The 11,327-nt window shown below is 39.3% G+C and overlaps 1 protein-coding gene across 3 annotated transcripts in view; it reads left to right on the top strand.

The window, feature by feature from the left end:
- Nucleotides 1–5,346: 5,346 nt before the first annotated feature.
- The window catches only part of CLK3 (CDC like kinase 3), a 1,797,083-nt gene continuing 1,791,102 nt past the window's right edge, over nucleotides 5,347–11,327 (top strand). For 2 of the 3 annotated variants that reach the window (XM_044077203.1, XM_044077202.1), the window contains exon 1: nucleotides 5,347–5,485. Coding sequence is in view for 1 of the 3 variants with exons in the window: in XM_044077201.1 (XP_043933136.1) it covers nucleotides 5,554–5,631 (78 nt within the window). In the remaining 2 variants the exon portion in view is untranslated. Of the gene's footprint in view, nucleotides 5,486–5,538; nucleotides 5,632–11,327 lie in introns of those variants that run through there. The other variant, XM_044077201.1, reaches the window with a different exon arrangement.

Here is an 11,327-nt window from a genome sequence, read left to right as displayed (position 1 = left end):
CATGCTCTCAATCCCCTCACACCTACACCAGGAAAATTAGTCCTAAACTTAAACACTACTATAAGATTGTAGAGAAATTCCTGAAACTTGCCTCCAAGCTTAGACTTAGTCTATTACTTGATGGGGATATACACCCCAACCCCGGCCCTAACAACTTAGACATGTACTCTCCCTCTACCACAAACCTAAGCCTCAACCCGATAATTTCCCGGCCATATAATTCTCTCCTAACTTGTCATCTCAACATCAGAAGCATCAACAATAAGGTGCATGAACTTCATGCACTCATTGTTGATCTATCTCCTGAGATCTTATGCCTATCTGAGACATGGCTAAAACCTAGCACTACTGATAATGAAATACTACTCCCTGGGTATAATATACATAGGCTGGACTGTACTTCCAGAAAAGGGGGTGGGGTAGCCATACTTTACAAATCTGAGTTGACTGTATCTACGGATGTCTTACAACCACCTCAGATTAATAACTTAGAAATTCTAGCCACCAAACTGCAACTTAACCACAGTAAAAGCATTTATATAATCTGTATGTACATTCCCCCAGGTAATAATATAGCTACTCTTGAAGATACCCTCCACTGGATATCTAGCCATTACCCCCAAGAAACCTTACTTCTCGGAGACTTTAACATAGACTGGACCTCCTGTTCTTTAGAATCCCCTACCACCCATATTAACCTGCACTCATTCACGCAAGTTATCAACACCCCAACAAGGGCAGGCAAATCCAACCAGAAAGAAAGTATACTTGATTGGGTACTTATTAATAGTCACCCTAACCTGTATACATTTGGAACCCTCCCTGATAGTCTAAGTGATCACCATCTCACATACATAATTAAGCACAAAGTCACCAATCCCAAACTACCCTTACTAAGAACGGTCAGAAATAAAAAAAAATTTGACTCAGCCAAATTCCAACTAGAATTAAATTCGTGCAATTGGTCCATACTAAAACATCTTCCCCTAGAAGAAGCGGTATTGTATTTTAACAACAAATTCCTTGAGATTCTTAACTATCATGCCCCTACTCGCTCAAAGAAAACCAAGGCAGTAGCTGCTCCTTGGCTTTCAAAAGAGACCAGGCTTAAAATTAATCTCAGAAATAAAGCTTGGGCTTTATGGCGAACTACTAAACTTCCGCATGATCAAATTAAATACAGACAACTTAGGAATGAAACTAAAAAACACATACTACTTGACAAAAAACAATACTACCACAGACTACAAATAGAAAATCAAAATCACCCTCAAAAGTTCTGGGCAGGGTTAAATAATCTTCGCCACCCTGGTCACTCTACTACCCCTGTCCCAGATGCCTATATCAATAAACCACCAGAAGTAGTCTCTGACAGTTTTAACAGATTCTTTACTGAGACTATCCAAGCCCTAGCCAACCAACTGCCTCTAAGTTCCCATAGTCCAGGTAGCTCTACCCTTATAAATAAACCTTCTTTTAGCTTCCAACCTGTTGCTACATCATTTATCCGCACCTTAATCAGAAAACTAAAACCCACAACTCTCTCAGCTGACCAACTTCCAGCTGAATACCTGCAAATATCAGCCGACGCCATTGCCTACCCAGTGTCACTACTTATCAATTGCACTCTAACAGAAGCAAATATTCCTAATATCTGGAAAATATCCTACGTAATCCCTCTTCATAAAGGAGGCAGTTCTACAGAACTCTCCAATTACAGGCCTATTGCTATACTCTCTCCTCTAGCAAAGATTATGGAAAATGTATTCAAAACAGTTTATGCAACACCTAATTAACAACCACCTAATGGCAGATACCCAGCATGGCTTCAGACCTCACCATAGCACTACCTCAGCCCTACTTGTCTTCTCCAACACCATAAATCTCCACCGCAATAATAACCTTATTTCCTCAGCTCTTTTTCTGGATCTGTCCAAAGCATTCGATATGGTGGATCACCAACTATTAATCAATACCCTACAATCTCTTTGTCTAGATCCTAAAGCCCTACAATGGTTTAATTCATATCTAAGTGGTAGAAAACAGGCCGTGCTATGGCAGACCAAACTCTCCACCCTGCTACCTAACACCCTGGGTGTACCACAAGGGTCTATATTAGGCCCATTGTTATTCTCTATCTTTATCAATGACTTGAACACTGTCATTCCTAAAGTCAACTGTATCCAGTATGCAGATGATTCCACACTAATTTGCTCAGGAACATCTCCTACAGAGTTACAGTTAACTACCCAGTCTACCTTTAACACAATAGAAAACTGGCTCTCAAATCGTCGCCTGATACTGAATCCCAAAAAGACTAAAATGCTGTTATTCCTTCCAACACAAAGGTCTAGCGGCATTAACTTTACAATCAAAGCAAAGGATGGCACAATAATTTTGCCAGACCATTCTACAAAACTACTAGGTGTCACCATCGATAATAATTTAAAATTTGACCTACATGTCAATCAATTGATCAAAACCATCAATAAAAAACTAGATTCATTGTATAGAATAAAAAGCTTTCTGACTCCCCCAGCTAAAGTTGCCATTGCTCGATCTTATCTTCTCTCTACTCTCCTGTACGCATCCCCTCTTCTCCACAATACTAGTAAGACTGTTCTGAATAAAATCACAATCTGTTACAATCACGTCGCCAGGTTTGCTACTGGATTTTCTTTCAGGACACATCATTGCATTAACCTATCTCGGCTTGGATGGCTCCAACTACCTAGTCTAATACTGTATAACCAACTAGTTATGACACACAAAATTCTATACAATCCTGAAAACACCCCTGCACTCAAAAACCTGGTTACTATTTATAACAACCCTAGATCACTGCGTTCTTCCAGTAGACTCCTTATCCAGACTTGTAAATCTAATAACTTAGCCGGTGACTCTCTCTTTACTAACTCTGCAGGCAGAAAATGGAACCTACTACCTCCTGAGATTACCTCACTCTCTTCTCTAGGTCAGTTCAAAGCTAAACTCAAACTACACCTGGGGTCAAATCGGACTTGCTACTGTATCAAGCCTGGCTAACTCTTTCTCTAGATTTTGTATAGATGTTATGTGTATGGATTATCTTGATATCCCTTTGTAAATATACTATTACTGTCTAAATGTTTCTTCACCAAGTATTCCATTACGCTGTTCGTGATATGTGACATGTAATGAAGTTTTGAGATATGTAATGAATTTTTTTTACTTTGGGAGCTTTTCTCCCTGGGCCTCCGCTGAAAATGGACATATATCCAGTCGGACTATCCCGGTTAACAAATGTAAAATAAATAAAAAATAAAAAAATAAATAAAGATATTGGGGACCTACAGACACTGGATCCTACCCAGTTCGGCTTTGTTAAGGGCAGATCCTGCCTCTTAAACCTGGTTGATTTCTTTGAAACAGTCACCAAGGCCATTGATGAGGGGAAGGTGGTCCACACAGCCTACCTGGACCTCGCAAAAGCCTTCGATACAATACCTCACTCGGGCATTATAGATAAGCTCACCAGCTTAAATATAAACCCCTGTCACTAGATGGATTGCAAACTGGCTCAAGGACAGAACCCACATAGTTAGAATTGCTGGAGCCATGTCAGACTCCAAACCAGTTACAAGTGGTGTCCCACAAGGCTCAGTCCTGGGACTTCTCTTGTTCGGTATATATTTCTCGGAGGTACAGGCCAACACGGAAGGACTGCGGCTAACCAAGTTCGCAGATGACTGCAAACTGGGCGCCATAATCGACTCTCCAAACGACACAAGCATCCTCCAAAAGGGCCTCATAGAAACAGACAACTGGTGCCAGAGCCATGGATTCTGCTAAATGCCAAAAAGTGTATAGTCATCCCCTCTGGCAAAAACAAAGTGCCCACAAATTACCACATAGGTGGTAATCCATTAAGTACAGAAGAAGTAATTAGGGACCTGGGGATCCAAGTTGATAGCAATCTCTCATTTGACAACCACGTGGCCAAAGTGGTTAGAAAAACATTTTATATAGCTCACCTAATCATGAAGGGATTCACATCTAGATCAGGGGAGGTCATCGTGCCTCTTTACTCATCCCTCATCAGGCCCATAATTGAGTACAATGCCCCTTTTGGGATGTACCTTACCAGACACCTGCAGCAACTGGAAAGACCCCAAAAGTACCTCACCAAGACGATCAAAGGGCTCAAACAGATGCCATATGCTGCCCGGTTAAAGAAACTCCAGCTCTACTCAGTGGCATACCGCCTGTTCAGAGGCGATCTGTGCCTGACGTATAAAGCCATGTCCAACCCGGAATTAATGGACATGCTGCACCTCAGAAAAGCCAAATCCCATCGAGCTACGCGCTCGAGAGACTTGAACCTCAGCACTGAAATTAATAGGACATGCTGGAGGGACAGATTCATAACCCAGAGGCTCCCTCCACTCTGGAATAAAATCCCAGTCCAGGTTAGGCAGAGTCCCTCATTGACTCTCTTCAAGAGGAATCCTGATGAGTGGATGGGAGATCGTAGGTTTACCCCAGGTATCACTTCTGTGTCACTGTTAGACAGAGGCACAGTATACTAACCTCGAAAAAGGGCATAGCAAAATAAATTTAAAATGGGTGGCGAAAGCCAAACACATTCTGGCTAAGCTTATAAATGCCCTAGGGCAGATAGCCTAGTATGAACCTATAAACTAGAAGTGGCAGTACTTCAGACATTGTACCAGAATGTGGTAGTGAAGGCAGAGTTAACTCATAGGATGAAGTTCTCAGTTTACCCGCCTGTTTGTGTTCCCATCCTCACCTACAATCATGAGCTTTGGGTAGGAACCAAGAGGATGACATTTCAGATACAGGAAATAGAAACATTTTTCATTTTGACTTCCGTGATGAAGGAGGTCAGTAGAAATTATGGGCTTCTGTTTAGGGCAGTGGCCTCGGGGAATACACAGAACATTTTGGAGGGATTGTATTTCTAATTAGCATAGCTCTTGTCTAAATGCAGGGGCAAACAGTGAAAATCCGGGGCATTTTTTTAAAGATTTGATTTCTCAGAATAAGTGGATTTGTATTGATACTCTTTTTGTAAAGAGCATGTATTATTTGTCGATTTTCGATGGATGTGTCTGTTACTGTTTTATTATAAATTTATCAACTTTATGAAAAGCAGCCCAACCTTGTAAGGCTGAATGATGAAAACCATACCCGAAAATGAAGCACAACTAAAATAATTTACAGCAAAAAAAAAAAAAAAAAAAAAATCACCCGCCAAACTAGGGGGCGATAGGAAGCAGAACCAACTTCTTATGATTTGTCTTGGTTGTTTAGGATTTCATTGACGTACTGTAAGAAAGGGAAGGTCTAAAGCGGAGTTTCCGGTGACTGGGTGTAGTTTGCGTCGAAGCTTTGGTTCGACAGTATTTTTATTATTCTGGACTTGTATCTGTGCTATTGGGTGACTTGTTTGGAAGCGATTTTGGTTCTACTATACACGAACCAGGTAGATGTTTATTAAATGATTTTATTTTGTTGGAAAATGAGTATTTGTACTTCGTAGGGAAGAAGGCCATGAACCCCCTGATCCGGAGGAGGGACATTGGAGCGCAAGAGTTGCAGGCGACCTTTGTTTCATGTTACAGTAGTTATGTATGTTATGTTTTGATTTGATTTTTATTTTGCGCTTGGAATACAGATAGGTAGTTTAACGTCCAAAAACTACTACCGATTGGATTGTGGGGGAGGGGTAGCATATGAAGGCGGAAAATGAACTGTATTGGGTTTCCTTGTCCACTGTGACGTTTGGGTATGTTCCTTTTGCTCAAGTTGTATGTGATGGTGTATTTTGTTTCAGATCTTCATTTTTAAGAATACGTAAACATTTCAAATCGGGATACATTTATTCTGGAAGAGTAGGGAAGGTGATGAAGGTTTATTCGGAGGCGGAAAGGCTGTGCACCGCAGAACTACCAGTGGTAAAATGCACAGCTCCTAGATTGGAGGTTTTAATTGCGGTTGTGCGTTGGTTTTTTTTTTTTTTTTTTTTTTAATCCGGTTAGCCTTTACGTACCGTTGTGCTGTGTCAGTGTCTAGTAAAGTGATGCAAACTTGCAACATACTGCTGTACGGATTATGAATGTTTTTACTGGGTGGTAGGCTTTCCGTCTGATAGTGGGTGTTCGGGTTTGTTTATCTATTCAGTTTCAACACTTGACTGTATAAGTATTATAAAAAGTATGTGGTATTAGTAGTCGGTGACAACGTAGATAAGTCTTCACGTTTTAAATTGAAGATCATTCAGCTACTTGGGTATTTGTAACATTTTTTATGTACTTAAAAGTTGAATTTATTTAGCTGTTTGGCATGATGTGGAATCACACGTACCTTGCGGTTTTGAACTCCGCAAAATGCATTCCAGGTTGGAGTTCTAGGGACATTGCAGATAGCATCGCTGAGCTAACACATATGTTAAAATGTAAATGCATTTAGTACAAGTAACAAGTTCCTGTAATGTGGTGGAGGCAGAAACGTGAATGCATACGTTTACAAATTAAACTTTTCAGGATCATGTGTTGTGAACATTAGAGCAAATACTGTACTGTGGCAGACTGTTAGTATTAACATTGATTTGTTTAGTGGGCAAAATAATAATTCAAGCTTTCATCTTCTGTTGGCTTAAGGTATTTGTTACAGGGGAATAAAAGAATGTAAGATGGAAAACAAATGGTGTACAAATTTTTTCTTTTTAATTAAATGTGAGCTTACTGCAAGCATATACTTCCAGTGATGCTGAGATAGCCCTGCACCACTGTATTGCAAGAATATTGTCATATTTACAGGAACTGGTCTTTTTGGAAGCTTCCCTTGTAGTATAATTCGTATATTGAGCATTATAAACGTTGAACAGCTTAAACTGAGATTGAGTTTAAACTACGTGTTGAGAAACTGTTTTCATGGTTTGCAACTTCGTGTATTTAGAACTGTAGAACTGCATTTTAACACTTGCTAAAGAAACAAGGAAGTCACTGAAGTTGTTTGCAGGAATTGTAGACTGAGCAAAACCTGCTACATTGTTAACAGGGGAGGTAATTTCTTTAAGGATGGCATGTTTTGATTTAGTGTGTGTGAGATTAATTTCTTTCAGTAAACAGCTGACATTTTTGTTTTAGAAGGTAAACGTGTATATTCTGGAAGTAGCTGGTGTGGCGCACATCAATCGCTTTAGAGACCAGTAAACTTTGGCCTACTGCAAAAAAAACATGTTTCTAAGCAGGTAGTTAATGTTAAACTGTTCTCCCTATAGTTGGATCCCATTTTCACAGCAATGTTTTTACATATTTTTGAAGCAATTTCATGTGCTTTTTGTTGTTAAGTATAAGAGCTGTAGGAATGTAAGTTCTTTGGGAGGCTGTTTCAAAACTGTATGCTGTTTTGTGTTGTGGTGCAGTGGAGAGTTAGGTAATGAGTGGTAGTGTCTCACTTGTATAGTTTTGATGCTAGAAAAGTAAGCAGTTTCATTTTTGTGATGTACAGGTATGACACATGCTTATGTAAGTGTATATGCAAGCATGTGCACTTTTAAGTAAACTTGTATATTCCTGCACGTTGAGGACACACACCAGGCAAAATACATCTAAGAAACGCTGCAGACTGTCTTGTGTGTGTTGCCGTTTGAAAAGTTTAGTATGATGTATTGCAGCCTGTGGCATATTCAAGTACGAGTTTTATTAGTCAGTTAAGGGATGAAGTTTAAGTAATTTATGTATGTATTTCAGTGTATTCGGACGGACCTCTTGCATTGCCTGCTCACCTGTAGAGTAGCCAGGAAGCTGGAAGTGGCTTCCCAGGGGAGAAAAGATGTGGTTGACGGTAATATCTTATTTGGATTCCTGTGTGTAATTTTCAAGGTGGTCTTTCTATAAAGACTTGGACAGAACTGATGTAGTTTAGAGGAGAGCAACCATATCTTTACTTTTCATTCTGTCCCCCCCATCCATAATCTATGAAAATACTTGGGGTTTCCCATCCTCTTGGTTCTTACCCTTTAGGTGTGCCATTAATGTAGTTGCTAGCTATTATGAGCCGCCGCCTTGCATTGTTTTTTTTGACATGGTGCCTTTAATTGGCAACATTTAATGGGCGTGTCTTAAGTATGCAACAGCTGACATGGGGCTGCATACTTGTATTGTTGCAGAGGATGAGCAGTAGGGCAGAGCTGCCTCAGTTTTGTTGTTTAATCGCTTTATGCAGGACTATAGGGTAGGCAGTGGGGTGGAGGCTGCCGTATAGAGCAGTTATGTACAGGGCTGTGTATGAGGGTCACTGCACAATTTGGTATTTCATTTACTGTTCAAAAGTGTTGTGTATTCTAGAGAACTGTTATGTTACATTGTGTACAAATTAAATTATGCTTTTTGAAACCTTCCTTTTCAAACTTGCCCAAACATGGTGGACTCTAGTAAGAAAATGGCTTTCCAAAGAATGCATCTCCCACTAATTGCTGTGATCTCCAGATCTATCATTGTCTTGGAAATTTTTGTAGAGATGCTGTGTCTAACATCTAGCTATGCACCCACACAGAGTAGCCTTTTAGGTTTAAAGTGAAAAATACAGTCCCTTCCCCTTTGTACAGGATTGTTGTAAGTTTTTTTTTTTGTCCATGGTGTACTCTTCTCTTGCTACATCTCATGACTTACAAACTGTAGTTTCGTTTGTATTGTATTGATTTTGTAAAGTCAAATTCTCTCCATCTACTTTGCTTGTGTAGTATGGACTTGTGAACCACAGTTCCTTAGTAGGAAATGTTTTTAATAAGGAGAAATTCTGTTTTAGTAAACTGTTGCAAGTTGAAACAAAGGACAGTAGTGTAGCGTTTAACACAGCCACATAAACCAGTACAATAGTAACGCTGAGAGCCAGGGTCCAAGGATACCCCAAACCCAAAAAATAAGGGTTTAAATAAAACAGATATTTTATTTGGTGCTTTTGTCCTTACACAAGCAGGACTTCAGAATGCCCCATCTTCCACACAATTCTTTATAGGTTGAATAAACACCAGTATTTCAAGGCATACACAACTTCTGGTTAAAACAAATCTCCAAAGTTGATGGGTTGTGAAGAAACTTGAATAAAACACTAATAAAAGTCAATATGAAAGAGATGAATTGTGAACATAATAGTAATATACAATTTAGCTGATCTCTACTGTAGAACACGTACAGAGGTGTGGTCATTAATACCTTCGTATCGCCACCACGGGGATTAAACTGAGTTTGAGAATCGTAACCTTGAATTTAGTAAAAGACTGAGACGAGGGTGGAATGTTTGAATAAAGCATTGTTTTTGAGTTTAGTAAAGTCATAATGGTGCTCATAAATTAATTTGAGAAAGCTGCGTTTGGCTTTCCCTGCGTAGAAAGCAAAGCATCCTGAACATTTGGTTAAATAACAAATATAGAGCAGCAATTGCCTTTGAACACTGCTTTGGTATGAGCACTTGTTTTTCTAAGGTTAGTGTTTTGTCTTCCAAGATGTATGAACACTGATTGCACATCCCACATTAACTGTCCCATTCTTTACTTTATCTGAAAAACTACAATGATAGATTCACCTTCAGAAACTCTGTCTTGTAAATAAAGCGTGGCTCTTCACCTAATGTGTATATGGTGTTTCAGACCACTCCAAATAATAAAGCTGTCAAAAAAATGTTGCATATAACCGTACATCAGAAAAGGACTCTGAATTGAAAACTCATTTCCTCTCCCAGTCCAGTAACACTAGGTTGGCATAAATTGGTGGCACAATAGGCACTTGTAGCCATACCCCTATTTTGTTTGTGTAATTCTTCAAAGAAAATGTGATTGTTTTTCAAAACTATATGGACATAAACTCTATTGTTAAATTGGTTTTGTCATTGGTGAAGGTGTACTGGACAGTGCTGTTCGGGAAATATTCTAGCCCCTAATCTTTAGATATGACCGTTTGTCTTCTATGTCTGTGGTAAGGAAAATTTTAAATCTTTGGATGGAAATCTTTAGAGTAATCTCTCTCAAAAAAATTCCTGATAGTCAGTAATTAAGTGTGGAACCTCCTTGTATATAGGTTTCAACCATTGGTCTACACACACTGTCGGGGGATGTTTTTCACCCCTGAGCAGCTACTGTGGATCTGAATGGAGGTTTAAGTACATGTTGTGAAGTGCCAGATATAGTGGGAATACTTTACTTTTCCACTGTTAATGTGTTGTACATCTTTGGGGTGATTTTGATCTGAGTTCCTTTGAATAGGAATCTATCCTCTGATAAGCAATGTTACAATATTGTTTAAAATAGATCTACAATTTCAATATTGTACTGAATCAAACAAGGCAGTGCCACCACCTTTATCTGATTTCATTATACGAAGGGTCTTGTCAAATCTCGGGGAATCAACAAAATTCCCCTTCTGTTTTGTTTAAACAGAATTGCACACACCTTCCCAGTTTAGTTTGTAAAGAGTAAATGCCTTCCTTTGCTGTTTTCTCAAAAACATTAATAGGGTGTAGTAGTGGGTTAAATACACTCCCACCCTGTTGTGGGGGTGGGGTTGCACACTGTCATTGAAAATCAGGCTAAATTCAAAATTGCTGTCTGTTACTTGGATGCAGGTTTGCTAGTGATGTGCAGGGTCCTGATTACCCAACTGTTAAGTGCCATTAATGTAGTTGACAGCTGTTTCCTTTTAGGTTTTTCATTTTGGGTAACATGGCGAATGTGAAGGAAGCCCAAACTAATTGAGAGGTGCTCTTAACTTTGGGACCATAAAGGGCTTATTTTCTAGGAATTGCCACTTGAAAATTATTCTTAAGAGACTCTTCCTGCATTACATTACTGTAACTGTAAAAAAATTAACCACCGCACTGGTCTCTAAAGAAATAGATTTCTTGGTTGTTGGCAGACTGGGCTTAGAGTGTCATGAGAAACTGAGGAAGCATTCTTAAATGTAATGCAGGAGTTTGTGCTTTAAAAGAAAGCCTTCCTGTATTTTGGATTACTTCAATAAGGCTGTAAGCAAGTGACGGAGTTATCAGAGTAAGGTTCTGCACGTATCTTATTAGTAGAGCAAACAATCCAGTAGATGGAAAACCTGTAAATGTCATCTGTTGGAAAAAAGTTGGGTTTGTTCCATTGTGAAAGCCAGTTACATTGCTTAGATATTTGTGCATCTTTTAAAAGTGTGCGCCATTTAAAAAATGCTCAAGCGAGATGTCTTGGTGAGTTTTGTTGCTTTACTTTTATTTACAAAATGTGTCCCTTGAAGGGAATAGAGAGAATAGAAAATCCTGTTCAGTCTGTGATTTTAGTTAGA

Source organism: Protopterus annectens, chromosome 7.part0, assembly GCF_019279795.1.
Source record: "Protopterus annectens isolate FY-2018-M chromosome 7.part0, PAN1.0, whole genome shotgun sequence".
NCBI classification, from domain to species: domain Eukaryota; kingdom Metazoa; phylum Chordata; order Ceratodontiformes; family Protopteridae; genus Protopterus; species Protopterus annectens.
This window is presented reverse-complemented; position numbering and strand designations above follow the sequence as displayed.